At 43.8% G+C, this 22,529-nt stretch overlaps 1 protein-coding gene across 1 annotated transcript in view; it reads left to right on the forward strand.

Moving 5' to 3' along the window:
• The window catches only part of LOC137326277 (pleckstrin homology domain-containing family H member 1-like), an 85,601-nt gene that overhangs the window by 43,904 nt on the left and 19,168 nt on the right, over positions 1–22,529 (forward strand). Inside the window, 9 exon segments of the mRNA XM_067991205.1 lie at positions 341–517; positions 899–996; positions 2,815–2,992; positions 3,510–3,665; positions 4,614–4,711; positions 10,953–11,094; positions 13,694–13,836; positions 16,696–16,825; positions 18,960–19,046. Coding sequence (XP_067847306.1) covers positions 341–517; positions 899–996; positions 2,815–2,992; positions 3,510–3,665; positions 4,614–4,711; positions 10,953–11,094; positions 13,694–13,836; positions 16,696–16,825; positions 18,960–19,046 — 1,209 coding nt within the window.

The following is a 22,529-nucleotide window of genomic DNA, read 5'->3' on the forward strand; positions in this document are numbered from 1 at the left end:
TTGTCCCTGTTTGGTTTGGTGTGGTTATCCTTGTCTGGTTTGGTTGTCCCTGTTTGGTTTGGTGTGGTTATCCTTGTCTGGTTTGGTTGTCCCTGTTTGGTTTGGTGTGGTTATCCTTGTCTGGTTTGGTTGTTCCTGTTTGGTTTGGTGTGGTTATCCTTGTCTGGTTTGGTTGTTCCTGTTTGGTTTGGTGTGGTTATCCTTGTCTGGTTTGGTTGTTCCTGTTTGGATTGGTGTGGTTATCCTTGTCTGGTTTGGTTGTCCCTGGTTGGCGCAGGAGATGTGCTCATGGCTGGATACTGAGTAATATGCTGCACTTCACCATATTCTGTTCCCACAGTCATGCCAACTGTTCATCAACGTCCTGGTTGAAGCTCCTTCGATTGATTACCATGTGTCACTGGCCCAGAATGCACTGCAGGTTTGCTTGACACACACAGAGCTACAGAATGAGATCTACTGTCAGTTCATTAAACAGACCAGCCACAGGCAGCCACACAACTTCTCCCTCATACAGGTAACCATCATTTGAGGCGATCCTAAGGCCCAAGCAGAACTTATACATTTGTATCAGAAATATGTTTTTATCCATAGCTGACATGGGAGTTTTAGAGAATAAATATTGGACTTATTGGGTGCAGTAGGCGATTCTCTCTCCTGATGTTGGGTTTAAGCCATTATGTTGGGGCAATGCAAAGAAAGCTTGCCCTTCCTTCCCGTGACATTCATTTTTCTCCTTCACACCCATCATTCATGGGTCACTTGTTTTATTTATTCAGTAGTTTTTTTTATATATGACCTTCAGCTGAAACAATCTATTTGAGCTTCAGTATTGATCGTATATTTTACAAAGAGTTTAATGAAATCTCTTAATTATGGCTTCTTGCTCCCCCTTCAGTGCTGGCAGCTCCTGGCTTTGTGCGTCGCTCTTTTCCTTCCCCAGCATCACTTCCTGTGGTATCTCAAGCTTCACCTGCAGCGCCATGCGGACCCCAGGTATGTGGCCTATGTCTTGTTGCACTATACGGTGAGGCAAAGCTCCATGATATGATGTGTGTGCTAATATGCAACTGAGTAACCAATTCCTGCTTCAGTGGAGTTGACCAACATCTGCTTTGTGATAACCATTTCTTTCTGACATCATAAGGCGGCATTGTGCTCTGTCTTTTGCTCTCTCATAGTTTTGTCCCTCAGTGACCCCAGTGAGACACCTTATAGGAAGGGAAATCTAAGGCCTTTTCCAATGTGGCTGCATCACCAACCGCTAAGCCCGATTGGGGGAGTGGGGTTGACTGTTGCTATGACTATTCCTGCCTCCCAGAGGGGGAAGTGCTGGCTCCAAAGGCTCTTCCTGTCTTTTCCCAAGGTTACTGATTTTCCATGCTTGGTAATGGAATTCTCTTCCATGTTTCACACTCAGTCAAGCATTCCCAGGTCATGTGTAGCATGGTTAAAGCTCCATTTGCACTTCCCCATCAAGAAGCCCTAGCCCATATTAGATAGTTTTGGCAGCCGTGGCTCAGATGGTACCACTCTCGCCTCTGAGTCAGAAGGTCGTGGGTTCAGGTCCCACTCCAGAGACTTGAGCACAAAATCTAGGCTGACACTTCCAGTGCAGTACTGAGGGAGTGCTGCACTGTTGGAGATGCCATCTTTTGGATGAGAACTTAAACTAAGGCCCCATCTGCCCTCTCGGGTAGATGTAAAAGATCCCATGGCAATATTTCGAAGAAGAGGAGTTCTCCCCGGTGTCCTGGCCAATATTTATCCCTCAACCAATATCACTAAAACAGATTATCTGGTCATTATCACATTGCTGTTTGTGGGATCTTGCTGTGTGCAAGTTGGCTGCCACGTTTCCTACATTACAATTGTGACTACACTTCAAAAGTACTTCATTGGCTGCAAAGTGCTTTGGGATGTCCGGAAGTTGTGAAAGGCGCTATATAAATGCACGTCTGTCTGTCTGTCTTTCTTTTATTTATTTTTTATAGGGTACGGTAGTATAGTGGTTATATTACTGGACTAGTAATCCAGAGACCTGGACTAATAGTCTGACCTATTATGTGACTCCAGTCCCACAACAACATGGTTGACTCTTAACTTCCCTCTCAAATGGCCTAGCAAACCTCTCTGTTGTATCAAACCACTACAAAGATTCCACACAGTGGTTCAAGAAGAAGGCCCACCACCACCTTCTCAGCGCAACTGGGGATGGACAATAAATGCCAGCGACACCCATGCCCAGAGAATGAATTATTTTTTAAAAGTCTGTCCTGTCAAGCATGCTCAGGTCAGATATAGGTGGGTTTAGATATAAAGCTCAGTCTGGAGTGAGCCAATAATATGCCTTTATCTGAACCAGTCTCTGGTCCAATCAGGTAGCAGTTCCATTTCCCACACCGGCCAACCCTGTGGCTTGATGGAGCAAGGCTGCCAATCTGGTGATGAATTGAGCCTCGATTTGTTCTTTGGGCCCACACCACTAGGGATTAATTTGAACCTCCAAAAACTCAGTTGAGGTAAGATCCTTAGTGGTGACAAAGAGACGAGACTTTCAACCCATCGGTCTCGGATGGATCTGAACCTAGGTTCAAGAGGCGAAAGTGTGGGGGTCCAGCCAGTGTCTTAGTTTTGTTCTGATGTGCCCCTCCACAGAGCACTCTCCGTACTGTTAAGTGACCATCAACAGTAGCTTTTTGGTGACACGTAGTGTAGGCTGACTGCAATTATTAGTAGAAAAGGCACCTGAGACAATCACACAAAATCACATGTAGTAATCTGCTGGCACCACTCTCTTCCCTCCCGTTCCAGGACCGAGATAGGCAAATACTCCATCTACTGTCAGAGGTCAGTGGAGCGCACGATGCGGAATGGGGATCGCGAAGCCAAGCCATCCCGGATGGAGATAATGTCGATTCTCCTGAGAAACCCTTACCACCACTCGCTGCCGTTCAGTATCCCAGTCCACTTCATGAACGGTACTTACCAGGTTAGTGATGGGTGCAGTGTTGTTAATGAACTCGACAAGGCCCTTACACACAGAAACGGTCAGCTTAAAACATTTAAATAAAATGGCTGAAGCACCAGCTGTGCATTAAAGAGAAACAGCTGGACACCATTCTGCTTTCAACCCAACAGCCACTTACTACAGTAAATCATGGGCACTTCACTGTGTGTTAGCTTCCCGTGTTCGATTGTCTGTGTTTGAAGTTACTGGTATTGGGTGTTCTCTTGAGGGTTAGATGCTTGGACGGGAGTAATTCATTGGGGTGTTCTATTCAGTTTTAGGGATTAGATGGTCTTTGAGTTACTCATTCATGTTTTCTATTCATGGTTCGGAGGTCTGAGAGGCACTCGCTTTGTTGTATCCAGATTTTGGGATGGTCATTGTGACCCAGCCATTGACTGGTATCTGGTATATTCCATACAGCACAGAAACAGGCCATTCGGCCTTGATGTTCCACACGGCCTCCTCCCCTCTTACTTCATCTTCATATTTTGTTCAGGTGGTGGGGTTCGATGGTACCACCACGGTCGAGGAGTTCTTGCACACACTCAACCAGGAAATAGGGATGAGAAAGCCATCGCATTCGGGATTTGCACTCTTCACAGATGATCCTTCTGGCAAGGATTTGGAACACTGTCTGCAGGGCAACGTGAAGGTGAGGCAGCTTCATCCACCCGCGGGTTCATCTACAAACACCCCTCGCCGTAACGCCAATGTGCCCCACCCCCCTCGCCGTAACGCCAATGTGCCCCACCCCCCTCGCCGTAACGCCAATGTGCCCCACCCCCCTCTCCGTAACGCCGATGTGCCCCACCCCCCTCGCCGTAACGCCAATGTGCCCCACCCCCCTCTCCGTAACGCCGATGAGCCCCACCCCCCTCGCCGTAACGCCGATGTGCCCCACCCCCTCTCCGTAACGCCGATGTGCCCCACCCCCCCTCGCCGTAACGCCGATGTGCCCCACCCCCCCTCGCCGTAACGCCGATGTGCCCCACCCCCTCTCCGTAACGCCGATGCGCCCCACCCCCTCTCCGTAACGCCGATGCGCCCCACCCCCCTCGCCGTAACGCCGATGCGCCCCACCCCCCTCTCCGTAACGCCGATGCGCCCCACCCCCCTCTCCGTAACGCCGATGCGCCCCACCCCCCTCTCCGTAACGCCGATGCGCCCCACCCCCCTCTCCGTAACGCCGATGCGCCCCACCCCCCTCTCCGTAACGCCGATGCGCCCCACCCCCCTCTCCGTAACGCCGATGCGCCCCACCCCCCTCTCCGTAACGCCGATGCGCCCCACCCCCCTCGCCGTAACGCCGATGCGCCCCACCCCCCTCGCCGTAACGCCGATGCGCCCCTCGCCGTAACGCCGATGCGCCCCACCCCCCTCGCCGTAACACTCTGATCTGATCTGTCGATTTGGGTAAACTGGCAGAAAGTCAGATCAGTACTCCGTGTTAATGTCAATAAATATACTGCTATCTCGTCACGGGAGTATGCATGCACTTCACTGTTGAATAGAGACAGTGAGATAGTGTAATGACACTATCGCACTGTGCTGATCCAGGGCGATTATCAGTGGTACTCATGTTTATCATTATTTCTTGAAGATATGTGATGTAATTTCCAAGTGGGAGCAAGCCCTGAAAGAACTGCACCCTGGGAAATATGAAAGCAACAGGATTGTGCGGTTGATATACAAAAGCAGGTAAGACCACAGATCGACATATGGTACTGGAACTACATTATAATACACATCGCTGTATCTCTGTATTTATAACATAAACACTCGGTGCTGTATCCCTGTATTTATAATATAAACACTCGGTGCTGTATCTCTGTATTTATAATATAAACACTCGGTGCTGTATCCCTGTATTTATAATATAAACACTCGGTGCTGTATCTCTGTATTTATAATATAAACACTCGGTGCTGTATCTCTGTATTTATAATATAAACACTCGGTGCTGTATCTCTGTATTTATAATATAAACACTCGGTGCTGTATCTCTGTATTTATAATATAAACGCTCGGTGCTGTATCTCTGTATTTATAATATAAACGCTCGGTGCTGTATCTCTGTATTTATAATATAAACACTCGGTGCTGTATCTCTGTATTTATAATATAAACACTCGGTGCTGTATCTCTGTATTTATAATATAAACACTCGGTGCTGTATCTCTGTATTTATAATATAAACACTCGGTGCTGTACCTCTGTATTTATAATATAAACACTCGGTGCTGTATCCCTGTATTTATAATATAAACACTCGGTGCTGTATCTCTGTATTTATAATATAAACACTCGGTGCTGTATCCCTGTATTTATAATATAAACACTCGGTGCTGTATCCCTGTATTTATAATATAAACACTCGGTGCTGTATCTCTGTATTTATAATATAAACACTCGGTGCTGTATCCCTGTATTTATAATATAAACACTCGGTGCTGTATCTCTGTATTTATAATATAAACACTCGGTGCTGTATCCCTGTATTTATAATATAAACACTCGGTGCTGTATCTCTGTATTTATAATATAAACACTCGGTGCTGTATCTCTGTATTTATAATATAAACACTCGGTGCTGTATCTCTGTATTTATAATATAAACACTCGGTGCTGTATCTCTGTATTTATAATATAAACACTCGGTGCTGTATCTCTGTATTTATAATATAAACACTCGGTGCTGTATCCCTGTATTTATAATATAAACACTCGGTGCTGTATCTCTGTATTTATAATATAAACACTCGGTGCTGTATCTCTGTATTTATAATATAAACACTCGGTGCTGTATCTCTGTATTTATAATATAAACACTCGGTGCTGTATCCCTGTATTTATAATATAAACACTCGGTGCTGTATCTCTGTATTTATAATATAAACACTCGGTGCTGTATCCCTGTATTTATAATATAAACACTCGGTGCTGTATCTCTGTATTTATAATATAAACACTCGGTGCTGTATCTCTGTATTTATAATATAAACACTCGGTGCTGTATCTCTGTATTTATAATATAAACACTCGGTGCTGTATCTCTGTATTTATAATATAAACACTCGGTGCTGTATCTCTGTATTTATAATATAAACACTCGGTGCTGTATCCCTGTATTTATAATATAAACACTCGGTGCTGTATCTCTGTATTTATAATATAAACACTCGGTGCTGTATCTCTGTATTTATAATATAAACACTCGGTGCTGTATCCCTGTATTTATAATATAAACACTCGGTGCTGTATCTCTGTATTTATAATATAAACACTCGGTGCTGTATCTCTGTATTTATAATATAAACATTCGGTGCTGTATCCCTGTATTTATAATATAAACACTCGGTGCTGTATCTCTGTATTTATAATATAAACACTCGGTGCTGTATCTCTGTATTTATAATATAAACACTCGGTGCTGTATCTCTGTATTTATAATATAAACACTCGGTGCTGTATCTCTGTATTTATAATATAAACACTCGGTGCTGTATCTCTGTATTTATAATATAAACACTCGGTGCTGTATCTCTGTATTTATAATATAAACACTCGGTGCTGTATCTCTGTATTTATAATATAAACACTCGGTGCTGTATCTCTGTATTTATAATATAAACATTCGGTGCTGTATCCCTGTATTTATAATATAAACACTCGGTGCTGTATCTCTGTATTTATAATATAAACACTCGGTGCTGTATCTCTGTATTTATAATATAAACACTCGGTGCTGTATCTCTGTATTTATAATATAAACACTCGGTGCTGTATCTCTGTATTTATAATATAAACACTCGGTGCTGTATCTCTGTATTTATAATATAAACACTCGGTGCTGTATCTCTGTATTTATAATATAAACACTCGGTGCTGTATCTCTGTATTTATAATATAAACACTTGGTGCTGTATCTCTGTATTTATAATATAAACACTCGGTGCTGTATCTCTGTATTTATAATATAAACACTCGGTGCTGTATCTCTGTATTTATAATATAAACACTCGGTGCTGTATCTCTGTATTTATAATATAAACACTCGGTGCTGTATCTCTGTATTTATAATATAAACACTCGGTGCTGTATCTCTGTATTTATAATATAAACACTCGGTGCTGTATCTCTGTATTTATAATATAAACACTCGGTGCTGTATCTCTGTATTTATAATATAAACACTCGGTGCTGTATCTCTGTATTTATAATATAAACACTCGGTGCTGTATCTCTGTATTTATAATATAAACACTCGGTGCTGTATCTCTGTATTTATAATATAAACACTCGGTGCTGTATCCCTGTATTTATAATATAAACACTCGGTGCTGTATCTCTGTATTTATAATATAAACACTCGGTGCTGTATCTCTGTATTTATAATATAAACACTCGGTGCTGTATCTCTGTATTTATAATATAAACACTCGGTGCTGTACCTCTGTATTTATAATATAAACACTCGGTGCTGTATCTCTGTATTTATAATATAAACACTCGGTGCTGTATCCCTGTATTTATAATATAAACACTCGGTGCTGTATCTCTGTATTTATAATATAAACACTCGGTGCTGTATCTCTGTATTTATAAATAAACACTCGGTGCTGTATCCCTGTATTTATAATATAAACACTCGGTGCTGTATCTCTGTATTTATAATATAAACACTCGGTGCTGTATCTCTGTATTTATAATATAAACACTCGGTGCTGTATCCCTGTATTTATAATATAAACACTCGGTGCTGTATCTCTGTATTTATAATATAAACACTCGGTGCTGTATCTCTGTATTTATAATATAAACACTCGGTGCTGTATCTCTGTATTTATAATATAAACACTCGGTGCTGTATCTCTGTATTTATAATATAAACACTCGGTGCTGTATCTCTGTATTTATAATATAAACACTCGGTGCTGTATCTCTGTATTTATAATATAAACACTCGGTGCTGTATCCCTGTATTTATAATATAAACACTCGGTGCTGTACCTCTGTATTTATAATATAAACACTCGGTGCTGTATCTCTGTATTTATAATATAAACACTCGGTGCTGTATCTCTGTATTTATAATATAAACACTCGGTGCTGTATCTCTGTATTTATAATATAAACACTCGGTGCTGTACCTCTGTATTTATAATATAAACACTCGGTGCTGTACCTCTGTATTTATAATATAAACACTCGGTGCTGTATCTCTGTATTTATAATATAAACACTCGGTGCTGTATCCCTGTATTTATAATATAAACACTCGGTGCTGTATCTCTGTATTTATAATATAAACACTCGGTGCTGTATCCCTGTATTTATAATATAAACACTCGGTGCTGTATCTCTGTATTTATAATATAAACACTCGGTGCTGTATCTCTGTATTTATAATATAAACACTCGGTGCTGTATCATAGTAGCACAGGAGGAGGCCATTCAGCCCATCGTGCCTGAGCCAGCTCTTTGAAAGAGCTTTCCAATTGTTACCATTTCCCTGCTTTTTCCCCATGGACCTGTAAATTTTTTCCTTTTAAGTATTTATCCAATTCCCTTTTGAAAGTTACTATTGAATCTGCTTCCACCGCCCTTTCAGGCAGGGCATTCCAGATCATCACAACTCGCTGCGTAAAAAAATATTTCCTCATGTCGCCTCTGGCTCCTTAAATCTGTGTCCTCTGGTTACTGACACTTCTGCCACTGAAAGCAGTTTCTCCTTATTTACTGCATCAAAACCGTTCATGATTTTGAACACCTCTATCAAATGTCCCCATAACCTTCTCTGTTCCAAGGAGAACAACCCCAGCTTCTCCAGTCTCTCCACATAACTGAAGTCCCTCATTCCTGGTACCATTCTAGTAAATCTCTTCTGCATCCTCTCGAAGGCCTTGACATCCTTCCTAAAGTGCGGTGCCCAGAATTGTACACAGTACTCCAGCTGAGGCCTAACCAGTGTTTTATAAAAGTTTAGCATAACTTCCTTGCTTTTGTACTTTATGTTTCTATTAATAAAGCCCAGGATCCCGTGTGCTTTTTTTAACAGCCGTCTCAACTTGTCCTGCCACCTTTGAAGGTTTGTGTACATACTTCCCCAGGTGTCTCTGTTCCTGCACCCCTCCCCACTTTAAAATGGTACCATTTAGTTTATATTGCCTCTCCTCAGTCTTCCTACCAAAATGTATCGCTTCACGCTTCTCTGTGTTAAATTTCATCTGATATTTCACCCGTCTGTCTATGTCCTCCTGAAGTCTGTTACTATCCTCCAAATTGTTTACTACATTTCCGAGTTTCATGTCATTTGCAAACTTATACCCTCTAGACCCAAGTCCAGGTCATTAATATATATCAAAAAGAGCAGTGGTCCTAATACTGACCCCTGGGGAACACCACTGTATACTTCCCTCCAGTCTGAATAACAACCATTCACCACTAATCTCTGCTTTCTGCCCCTTAGCCAATTTTTGTATCCACTGTCCCTTTAATCCCATGGGCTTTAATTTTGTTAACGAGTCTATTATGGAGTACTTTATCAAGTACTGTATCTCTGTATTTATAATATATACACACAATGCTGTATCTCTGTATTTATAATATATACACACAATGCTGTATCTCTGAATTTATAATATAAACACACAATGCTGTATCTCTGAATTTATAATATAAACACACGGTGCTGTATCTCTCTATAATATATACACATGGTGCTTTATCAAAAGCAAAATACTGCGGATGCTGGAAATCTGAAATAATTTCTATTATTTTTGTTTTTATTTTACACGTTGCTGTATCTCGGTATTTATAATTATAGCAAACTAAAGCAGGCCTAGGACCCAGTGGTCAATTAGACACGCAGACTAGTGCTTAATGTTCAAAACAAGTGAGGTTCATTCACCCACAGCAGTTGTGTCTTTAAGTGCAGAGTTGAACAAAACAGAAACACAGATTATTTTCCCTGCTCCTAGCTCCTTCCTCTCCAACTTCTAGGCTGGGAGTCGTTCCTGATTGACATTAATTGCCTTTAACAATGTCTTAGGACTACACAGCCTTGCCGTGGTCACTCTGACATTTTATACAATTTCTTAAAGCTGTATCTCTATCGCAGATACAGAGCTCTCAAAAACCGGTGGCTCACATATGGTCCCTCTCTCTGTTACAGAATATATACATGGTGCTGCTTCCCAATATTTATAATATGTGCACACACATAATGCTCTATCCCTCTGTTATGTTTTGGTACTGCTCACCGTTCTGTGAATACTTGTGACACTCTGTCATCATTGAAGATGAAAGACAGTCGCACTAACTGTTCACCAATATCACACTTTTTAGCTGGGTGATTGTCTTTGGTGTGTGCTCACATCACCCCTTAGTGGCCACATACTGATATTGTCGTTACAAATGTACAAATCTGCAAATAATCATTCTGTGAGAGTCCCTGAATAAATACAGCAGGATATTTATTCCCCATTCACTGGGGTCTGTGAAAGACACTGAATAAATACTGCAGGATATTTATTCCCCATTCACTGGGGTCTGTGAAAGACCCTGAATAAATACTGCAGGATATTTATTCCCCATTCACTGGGGTCTGTGAAAGACCCTGAATAAATACTGCAGGATATTCATTCCCCACTCACTGGGGTCTGTGAAAGACCCTGAATAAATACTGCAGGATATTTATTCCCCACTCACTGGGGTCTGTGAAAGACCCTGAATAAATACTGCAGGGTATTTATTCCCCACTCACCAGGCTTCCTGAGAGACCCTGAATAAATACTGCAGGATATCCCCACAGATTGGACTCTGAGACAAAGCTTCCTTTGTACTCAGCTTTCCCATGGTTGTCCGCCTCGCCTGTGTATCTGTGTTGTGTGTGAGCCGCGTTCAGTAATGACCACAATGACTCTGTTGTTCTGCACAGGATGTACTTCAGAGCTCAGGCAAAGGGCGAGACGGAGCGAGAGCGCCTCCTGCTGACATATCAGATTAACGACGAGGTGGTGAACGGACGATTCCCTGTCAATAAAGATCTAGCGTTGGAGGTGACAGCGTTAATGGCACAGGTTAGTGCCTGGGTCCGAGAGGGCCAAGGCCAGTGTGCATTTCTGGTGTGGGTGACAGGAAGCAGAGATATTCATCTCTGTATTCAAAGAGATGTAAACATTTGTGTTACATTCAATGCAATGGATATTGATACACTAACTAAAGTCACCACACCCTGCCACCACCCCCCCCCCCCCCCCACCCACCCCACAGAGAACCACCTGGCTCCACCATTCAGTGGCCTGTGGGGGACTGTAGGAAGATAGGTACACCTGCCCCTCGAGGAACTGTTCAGGAACACCAACACCAACGGCCTCCACCGCCTCTGATTCTCTCTTTTTCTCTGTCACGTTTGCTGCCCTCCTGTCTCTCTCCTTATCCATCTTTGCATCTTCTGTCCCTTCTCCCCTTCTTTGCCGCCCCCCCCTCCCTTGCTTTCTCCTCATATCTTGCTTCACCTGTCCTGATCCTCCCACCCCATTTTTGCTAATGTTCTTTCCCATGATCTCCTGTTGCACACTCTCGCTCTCTCTCTCATGCTCTCCTCTCTCTCTCTCTCTCGTTCTCCTGTTATCCTCTTTCTCTCTGATGCCCTCCTCTCTCTCCGTGGGCGATCCTGTCTTCAACCAGTACCCGCAGATGCATATTTTCCAGCACGGGATATTGGGCAACGTTTGAGATCAACGTTTGAAAGTTATTATTGAATCTGCTTCCACCACCCTTTCAGGCAGCGCATTGCAGATCATAACAACTTGCTGCGTAAAATAATTCTCCTCACCTCCCCTTTGGTTCTTTTGCCAATTACCTTAAATCTGTGTCCTCTGGTTACCGACCCTCCTGCCACTGGAAACAGTTTCTCCTTATTAACTCTATAAAAACCCTTCATGATTTTGAACACCTCTATCAAATCTCCCCATAACCTTCTCTGCTCTAAGGAGAAAAATCTCCAGCTTCTCCAGTCTCTCCACAGCGATTTTAGCATAGACCAGAGAATCAAAGCTGGGACCTTCTTGGTACGTATGGCTCAGTACAGCACTAGGCAGACATTACAAATCAAGCAGCAAGGATGCTGAAGTATCTGTTGAGATATAGATCAACCATGATCGCTGTGGAGAGACTGGAGAAGTTGGGATTGTTCTCCTTAGAGCAGTTAAGGTTAAGGAGAGATTTAATAGAGGTGTTCAAAATCATGAAGGGTTTTGATGGAGTGAATAAGGAGAAACTGTTTCCAGTGGCAGAAAGGTCAGTACAGATTTAAGGTAATTGGCAAAAGAGCCAGAGGCGACATGAGGAAACATTTTTTTACGCAGAGAGTTGTCATGATTAAGAAGGGTAAGAGAGAAAAACTAGGAAATTATAGGCCAATTAGTCTAACGCTAGTTGTGGGGAAGTTACTAGAATTTGTTTAGTGACAGAGTGACTGAGCATTTGGACAAATTTGAGCTGATCAGAGAGAGCCAGCATGGATTTGTAAAGGGGAAACCATGTCTAACGAACCTAGTTGAATTTTTTGAGGAGTTAACTAACATGGTAGATAAGGGAGTATCTATGGATTTTATTTATATGGACTTCCAGAAGGCATTCGACAAGGTTCCACATAAGAGACTGTTGACAAAAATGATAGCACATGAAATTCAAAACTGAGATTGATAGATGTCTGTTAGTAAGTGTATTAAGGGTTATGGAACTAAGGAGTTAAGATACAGATAAGCCATGATTTAATTGAATACTCGAGGGGCTGAATGGCCTACTCCTGTTCCCATGTTTGTATGTTCCTTCATATGGTCTGGAATACACTGCCTGAAAGGGTGGTGGAAGCAGATTCAATAGTAACTTTCAAAAGGATAATTTGAATAAATACTTTAAAGGAAAGAATTTCCAGAGCAGGGAGTGGGACTAATTGGATAACACTTTCAAGGAGCCAGCACAGGAACGATGGACTGAATGGCCTCCTCCTGTGCTGTGATATACTATGATATTATGATACTATGATCTAATTGAATGGTGGAACAGGTTCAAGGGGCGGAATGGCCTACTCTGTAGCCAAGCTCCGTGCTGCATTGCTGTGCGTGGACACCAGTGCAGCTGGGAGCCAGCACAGGTGAGCCAGTATTCCACAGGGTACTTTTTAAAATGAATTTTTCCAGCTCAATTCCAGGAATTGCTGCCTGAAGTGAAGGATTTAAACAAAAATTATTATTCATGCTTTGGATATGGGTGTCGCTGGCAAGGCCGGCATTTATTGCCCTTGAGAAGGTGGTGGTGAGCCGCCTTCTTGAACCGCTGCAGTCCGTGTGGTGAAGGTTCTCCCACAGTGCTGTTAGGAAGGGAGTTCCAGGATTTTGACCCAGCGACGATGAAGGAACGGCGATATATTTCCAAGTCGGGATGGTGTGCGACTTGGAGGGGAACGTGCAGGTGGTGTTGTTCCCATGTGCCTGCTGCCCTTGTCCTTCTAGGTGGTAGAGGTCGCTGGTTTGGGAGGTGCTGTCGAAGAAGCCTTGGCGAGTTGCTGCAGTGCGTCCTGTGGATGGTGCACACTGCAGCCAGGGTGTGGAGGGGGTGGATGTTTAAGGTGATTTTTAAGGTTTTGTAATGTGATGTGTGTGGTTCCTGCAGGTGGAGTACGGAGATCTGGCTCGCCCCGCTCCTTCCAGCCCTGGAGGTAGCTCCCAGTCCAAGATGCAGCAGTTTCTGCAGCAGGTTCTGGAGAAATTCTACCCCAAACACTACAGACAAGGCTGCGCCACCGAGCAGCTCAGGTAGGCCTCACCTCCTCCTCTTTCCTTCAAGGAGTTCTCTTTAACTGCACGAGTAGGCTCTCTGCCTTTATCAAGTAGAATTGTAAACAATTTTACAACACCAAGTTATAGTCCAGCAATTTTATTTTAAATTCACAAGCTTTCGGAGGCTTCCCCCTTCGTCACATCGTTCACCTGAGGAAGGAGGAAGCCTCCGAAAGCTTGTGAATTTAAAATAAAATTGCTGGACTATAACTTGGTGTTGTAAAATTGTTTACAATTGTCAACCCCAGTCCATCACCGGCATCTCCACATCATGGCTACCTTTATCAAGTAGAATCAATGATCAGAATGTAGTCTAAGAGAGGCGTGACGCCTTTGGGCCATTGTCTTGGCCTGATTCAAACCCAGGTGAGGCAGGGAGCGAAAGAAAACTTGCATTTACACAAAGCCTTTCACAACCTCAGGACGTCCCAAAGCGCTTTACAGCCAATGAAGTACTTTTGAAGTGTAGTCACTGTTGTAATGTAGGAAACACGGCAGCCAATTTACACACAGCAAGATCCCACAAACAGCAATTTGATAATGACCAGATAATCTGTTTTAGTGAAGTTGGTTGAGGGATAAATATTGGCCAGGACACCGGGGAGAACTCCCCTGCTCTAGTTCAAAAATAATGCCGAGGGAGATTTCGGTGGGGGGAGGGGGAGATCGGAGGGGGAGACATCGGGGGCGGAGGGGGAGACATCGGAGCAGGGTGGAAGTGTAGGTTTATTTTGTTTTTTCACTTTGTGCAATGGTTTTTTGTTTAATTTATTTTGTTTATTTTTGCCTGATCCAGCCCTTCATACCTGGTTTCACCAGGCGTGAATCGGAAGCCGTGGCTAAAGCTGCCCAGGGTACGTTTAAAATCGTTTTAACGATCTACTACGTCAGAAATAAAGTGCCCTAAGTACCTCAATGAGGTGCGTTTGGTTCTTTAACTGTCATCTCGCTGGCTTTAATTGCCAGCGGGACTTGTGGATTTGTGAAGCGTGCAAACAGGCGCGTCTGTGGGGAACTCAGAAGTCGGCGAGTTGGGGCCGGCTTCCGAACCTGCTCGGGATTTTCGCAGCCCCCGACCCACCCGCAATTTAATTTTAAAATTGAGCCCTATGAGTAGAACCAGGATGTAGCCCAAGAGCAGCGCGAAGCCTTTGGGCCGTTGCCTTTGCCTGACTCAAACCCAGGTGAGGCAAGGGCCGATAGGTGGAGACCTCCCATATCTGATGACTGGGAGGGCCCTTCAGGCCTGTGACTTCCAGCCACTTCCCTGGGTCTTCATTGACGCATTTGCCATCTCATTACATACAGTCTGAAGAAAAGGCCAGGATGGTAGTCGCTCCCAAACTATACAGCTAAGAAAATCTGTTTGCAAAGATTAGACGCAGAGTAAAGCTCCGCGCTCGGTCCTGTCGAGCGCTCCCAAGTTCAGGGTAGCACTAAAATTGGCAATCTCACTCGGAGGATAAGCGATGGCCGGTGTGGGAAATAGAAGAATGTCACGCTGGTGCAGGAGGGGGCAGTGTAGAAGGAGCTTTACTCTGCACCTAACCGTGCTGTACCTGCCCTGGCGTTGTGCGCCTGAAGTGGAAAGTGTTCCATTCCTCAGGAACTGAGATCCCTCACCGAATCTACAAAAGAAGAAAAAAACGAAAACGACTTCACTTTTTCTGCTGTCCTCTCCCTGCGTTAATCTGTTGTCCCTGGGTGAGAGGGCAGGGGACCTACTCCCGGGCCCTTGGTAAAGTTGCTCCTGAAGCGGGCTGCCAGGAGGTTGTTTGGGAGCAGTTCAGGCTGATTCTTCCCTTCCCAGGCCTAGGTTTAATATCTCCCCAGTGCTGAATCACGGGCGTGAGCATGCAGTGCATCACTTTGCACCGTGGAATTCCCAATGTGGTTGGTACTGCGTCACTCAGGCCTGAAGATCCCATTTGGTCCAAGTGAACTGAGGCAGTAGTAGTGGAGCTTCAAGTAGCTTCACTGTCCTTGTGAGGGATGGAGAAACTCATTCAGATTCACACTCCTGATCGGTCCTGCTGGGCATCTTGGGGGCCCCCCTGGGTCAACTGGCACTCTCTGTCTCAGAATAACGCATGAAGGAAGGTCACTTAGGTGGGGTACTGGCAAGTCACTGGGGTTCATGTGATACTGTATTCAGTTCTGGGCACCACACCCGAGGAGGGATATATTGGCCTTGGAGGGGGTGCAGCGCAGATTCACCAGAATGATACCAGGGCTAAAAGGGTTAAATTATGAGGACAGGTTGCATCGACTTGGCTTGTATTCCCTGGAGTATAGAAGATTGAGGATTGATCTGATCGAGGTGTTTAAAATGTTAAAAGGCTTCGATATGGTGGATACGGAGAAATTATTTCCTGTGGTGAAGGAATCAGGAACAAGGGGGAATAACCTTAAAATTAGATCTAAGCCGTTCAGGAGGGAAATCGGGAAGCACTCTTTCAGGGTAGTAGAAATCTGTAATCTCTTCCCCCAAAAGGCTGTGGATGCTGGGGGACAGTTGGAGCTTTCAAGACTGAGATCAGTAGATTTTTGTTAGACAAGGGCATCAAGGGGCATGGAGCAAAGGTGGGTAAATGGAGTTGAGACACAGATCAGCCGTGATCTAACTGAATGGCAGAGCAGGCTCGAGGGGCTGAACGGCCTCCTCCTGTTCCTAATGTTCCTATCTTCCTATGGCCCCAGGAAGAGTCAGCGCTTTAGCAGAGGAGGGGAGAAAATTAGATGGGGGGGGGGGGGGCAGTGAGAAATGTTCCTTATGTGTGCAAATCCACGACTGCACTAAATTACTGCTTATGCTTGTCGCCCCTATTCAAACAGGCGACTGGCAGACAGACTGGCGACGAAATGGATGCTCCTGAGGGGGTGCAGTGCAGCTGACTGCGTGCGGATCTACCTGACGGTGGCCCGGAAGTGGCCGCTCTTTGGAGCCAAACTCTTCACTGCAAAGGTAAAATCCAAATGAATGTTGCGAGAGATGCAGTCAAAAAGTAGAAGGAAAATTGCAGCAGGAGCTTTGGGACTCCTCCCGTACAGCGTGGGAGTTAATGGGCTAATTGTCCATGATTGGTCCACTCCATCACCAAGACTGCTTCCACCTCCGTAGCATCGCCGCTCCTGCCTCAGCTCATCTGCTGCTGAAACCCTCTTCGTTGCCTTAGTCACCTCTAAACTCGACTATTCCAATGCTCTCCTGGCCGGCCTCCCATCTTCCACCCTCCATAAACTTGAGCTCATCCAAAACTCTGCTGCCCGTATCCTGACTCACACCAAGTCCCGTTCACCCATCACCCCTGTGCTCCCTGACCCACAATGCCTTGATTTTAAAAATTTTCATCCTTGTGTTCAAATCCCTCCATGGCCTCGCCCCCTCCCTATCTCTGTAACCTCCTCCAGTCCTACAACCCTCCGAGATCTCTGCGTTCCTCCAATTCTGGCCTCTTGCACATCCCTGATTTTCATTGCTCCACCATTGACGGCCGTGCCTTCAGCTGCCTAGGCCCTAAGCTCTGGAATTCCCTCCCTAAACCTTTCTGCTCTCTACCTCTCTCTCCTCCTTTAAGACGCTCCTTAAAACCTACCTCTTTGACCAAGCTTTTGGTCACCTGTCCTGATATCTCCTAAGGTGGTTTGGTGTCAAATTTTGTCTGATAACGCTCGCCTTTTACTATGTTGAAGCTACTATTTAAAGGCAAGTTGTTGTTGTCTATGCATGGTAAATTAGGTCAAATTAGCATACCTCATTTAACTATATATTTGAATATCCCTGGCAGGTTTTAGAAAGAGAGGTCTTGGGTTTTGACGTCTCTAAAAGGGCTGCTCGCTGTTGCGATCCCTTTGAACTCTTGGGCTCTGAAAATACTTTCAGCTCACGGGAGTTAAATTTTTCTGCTGCACTCACACAAGCTGTGTGTGTCCTTTTAACAAAATGGGCTGCATTGTAATTAATGTACAACCGAATAACCAATCAGAATGCCCCGCAGCAATGTTGACCCCTTTGCTCGTTTACTAATCACATCGAACTCTATCCTCCCAACTGCATGAGGCTCCAGTGCTTTCTGTTTTCATGCTTTCAAATAACAGAGTGCAATGTTCCTGCATTAACTCACGCCCAAAATGCCAAACAGTATACTTCTGAAAGAGCTCTCCATTTAATCCCACTCCCCTGCTCTTTCCCCATGGCCCTGCAATTTTTTCCTTTTCAAGTATTTATCCAATTCCCTTTTGAAAGTTACTATTGAATCTGCTTCCACCACCCTTTCAGCCAGTGCATTCCAGATCATCACAACTCACTGCATAAAACAAATCTCCTCATCGCCCCTCTGATTCTTTTGCCAATTCTCTTAAATCTGTGTCCTCTGGTCACTGACCCTCCTGCCAGTGGAAACAATTTCTCCTGTTTACTCTAAAACCTCTTCATAATTTTGAACACCTCTATCAAATCTCTCCTTAACCTACTCTGTTCTAAGGAGAACAACCCCAGCTTCTCCGGTCTCTCCACATAACTGAAGTCTCTCATCCCTGGTACCATTCTAGTAAATCTCCTCTGCACCCTCTCCAATGCCTTGACATCCTTCCTAAAGGGTGGTGTCCAGAATTGGATGCAGTACTCTAGCTAAAGCCTAACCAGTGATTCATAACAGTTTAGCATAATTTTCATGCTACAGCGTCACAGTAATAAAGCTACACATAGCAGCAATAACTTTATTATGGTAATATTGATTTTAACACTATTGGGCTCCATTGACTCCTCTTTTCCATTGTCTTATTTTTCTAACAGCCAGACTTGTGCACAGAAAAGTATCACATGTAGACATTCCAATGTATCACTACAGCAAAATCTCAGCTACTTTTCACCTTAAAGAACTGCCAGCAGACATTGCTTCCCCCAAACTAGGAAGAAGTATAAGATGCATGTCAGTGTGACTCGTGTGATGGGTTTCATGGGACTAACCCAACAAAAGAACTAAACAATGCTCCTCGGGTTTGCTTTTCATAATTTCTTTCCGCTGTATCAAACGAGGCTTTTTGGCCCTCTGAATGTGAGGCTCTAACCAATCATTGTTCTCCTTTCATCTCTCCAGCCGATTGCACCTTCACCCCTTGAGGAGAAGCCTGTGTGGTTAGCAGTGAATGAAGATGGCATCAACATATTGGAGTGTAGCACAATGGTATGAGTCCACTTTGGGAGACAATGGGCCTGTAGAAATCTCATGCATGCTGACCTGGGGAAAGAATGTTCAGTCCAGTGGTACAGTGCCCAATTTACACTCTGTCCATTCAATACATTGGTACAATGCCCACTTTACACTCTATTCATTCAATACAGTGGTACAGTGCCCACTTTACACTCTGTCCATTCAATACAGTGGTACAGTGCCCACTTTACACTCTATCCATTGAATACAGTGGCACAGTGCCCACTTTACACTCTGTCCATTCAATACAGTGGTACAATGCCCACTTTACACTCTATCCATTCAATACAGTGGTACAGTGCCCACTTTACACTCTATCCATTCAATACAGTGGTACAGTGCCCACTTTACACTCTGTCCATTCAATACAGTGGTACAATGCCCACTTTACACTCTATCCATTCAATACAGTGGTACAGTGCCCACTTTACACTCTATCCATTCAATACAGTGGTACAGTGCCCACTTTACACTCTATCCAATCAATACAGTGGTACAGTGCCCACTTTACACTCTATCCATTCAATACAGTGGTACAGTGCCGACTTTACACTCTATCCATTCAATACAGTGGTACAGTGCCTACTTTACACTCTATCCATTCAAAACAGTGGTACAGTGCCCACTTTACACTCTGTCCATTCAATAGAGTGGTACAATGCCAACTTTACACTCTATCCAATCAATACAGTGGTACAGTGCCCACTTTACACTCTATCCATTCAATACAGTGTTACAGTGCCCACTTTACACTCTGTCCATTCAATACAGTGGTACAGTGCCCACTTTACACTCTGTCCATTCAATACAGTGGTACAGTGCCCACTTTACACCCTGTCCATTCAATACAGTGGTACAGTGCCCACTTTACACTCTATCCATTCAATACAGTGGTACAGTGCCCACTTTACACTCTGTCCATTCAATACAGTGGTACAGTGCCCACTTTACACTCCGTCCATTCAATACAGTGGTACAAAGCCCACTTTACACTCTGTCCATTCAATACATTGGTACCGTGCCCACTTTACACTCTGTCCATTCAATACAGTGGTACAGTGCCCACTTTACACTCTGTCCATTCAAGACAGTGGTACAGTGCCCACTTTACACTCTGTGCATTCAATACAGTGGTACAGTGCCCACTTTACACTCTGTCCATTCAATACATTGGTATAATGCCCACTTTACACTCTATCCATTCAATACATTGGTACAGTGCCCACTTTACACTCTGTCCATTCAATACAGTGGTACAATGCCCACTTTACACTCTGTCCATTCAATACAGTGGTACAGTGCCCACTTCACACTCTGTCCATTCAATACATTGGTATAATGCCCACTTTACACTCTATCCATTCAAAACATTGGTACAGTGCCCACTTGGTACAGTGCCCACTTTACACTCTGTCCATTCAATACAGTGGTACAGTGCCCACTTTACACTCTGTCCATTCAATACAGTGGTACAATGCCCACTTTACACTCTATCCATTCAATACATTGGTACAATGCCCTCTTTACACTCTGTCCATTCAATACAGTGGCACAATGCCCACTTTACACTCTATCCATTCAATACATTGGTACAATGCCCACTTTACACTCTATCCATTGAATACAGTGGTACAATGCCCACTTTACACTCTGTCCATTCAATACAGTGGTACAATGCCCACTTTACACTCTATCCATTCAATGCATTGGTACAATGCCCACTTTACACTCTGTCCATTCAATACAGTGGTACAATGCCCACTTTACACTCTGTCCATTCAATACAGTGGTACAATGCCCACTTTACACTCTGTCCATTCAATACAGTGGTACAATGCCCACTTTACACTCTGTCCATTCAATACAGTGGTACAATGCCCACTTTACACTCTATCCATTCAATACATTGGTACAATGCCCACTTTACACTCTATCCATTCAATACAGTGGTACAATGCCCACTTTACACTCGATCCATTCAATGCATTGGTACAGTGCCCACTTTACACTCTGTCCATTCAATACAGTGGTACAATGCCCACTTTACACTCTGTCCATTCAATACAGCGGTACAATGCCCACTTTACACTCTGTCCATTCAATACAGTGGTACAGTGCCCACTTTACACTCTATCCATTCAATACATTGGTACAATGCCCACTTTACACTCTATCCATTCAATACAGTGGTACAATGCCCACTTTGCACTCTGTCCATTCAATACAGTGGTACAATGCCCACTTTACACTCAATCCATTCAATACAGTGGTACAATGCCCACTTTACACTCTGTCCATTCAATACAGTGGTACAATGCCCACTTTACACTCTGTCCATTCAAAACATTGGTACAGTGCCCACTTTACACTCTATCCATTCAATACATTGGTACAGTGCCCACTTTACACTCCGTCCATTCAATACATTGGTACAGTGCCCACTTTACACTCTGTCCATTCAATACATTGGTACAATGCCCACTTTACACTCTATCCATTCAATACAGTGGTACAGTGCCCACTTTACACTCTGTCCATTCAATACAGTGGTACAGTGCCCACTTTACACTCTATCCATTCAATGCATTGGTACAATGCCCACTTTACACTCTATCCATTCAATACATTGGTACAATGCCCACTTCACACTCTATCCATTCAATACAGTGGTACAGTGCCCACTTTACACTATGTCCATTCAATACAGTGGTACAATGCCCACTTTACACTCTATCCATTCAATACAGTGGTACAATGCCCACTTTACACTCTGTCCATTCAATACAGTGGTACACTGCCCACTTTACACTCTGTCCATTCAATACATTGGTACAATGCCCACTTTACACTCTATCCATTCAATACATTGGTATAATGCCCACTTTACACTCTATCCATTCAATACAGTGGTACAATGCCCACTTTACACTCTGTCCATTCAATACAGTGGTACAATGCCCACTTTACACTCTGTCCATTCAATACAGTGGTACAATGCCCACTTTACACTCTGTCCATTCAATACAGTGGTACAATGCCCACTTTACACTCTATCCATTCAATACATTGGTACAGTGCCCACTTTACACTCTGTCCATTCAATACAGTGGTACAATGCCCACTTTACACTCTGTCCATTCAATACAGTGTTACAGTGCCCACTTTACACTCTGTCCATTCAATACAGTGGTACAATGCCCACTTTACACTCTGTCCATTCAATACAGTCGTACAGTGCCCAATTTACACTCTGTCCATTCAATACAATGGTACAATGCCCACTTTACACTCTATCCATTCAATGCAGTGGTACAATGCCCACTTTACACTCTGTCCATTCAATACAGTGGTACAATGCCCACTTTACACTCTGTCCATTCAATACATTGGTACAATGCCCACTTTACACTCTATCCATTCAATACAGTGGTACAATGCCCACTTTACACTCTATCC

The sequence above is a fragment of the Heptranchias perlo genome, chromosome 10 (genome assembly GCF_035084215.1).
Source record: "Heptranchias perlo isolate sHepPer1 chromosome 10, sHepPer1.hap1, whole genome shotgun sequence".
In the NCBI taxonomy this organism is placed as follows: domain Eukaryota; kingdom Metazoa; phylum Chordata; class Chondrichthyes; order Hexanchiformes; family Hexanchidae; genus Heptranchias; species Heptranchias perlo.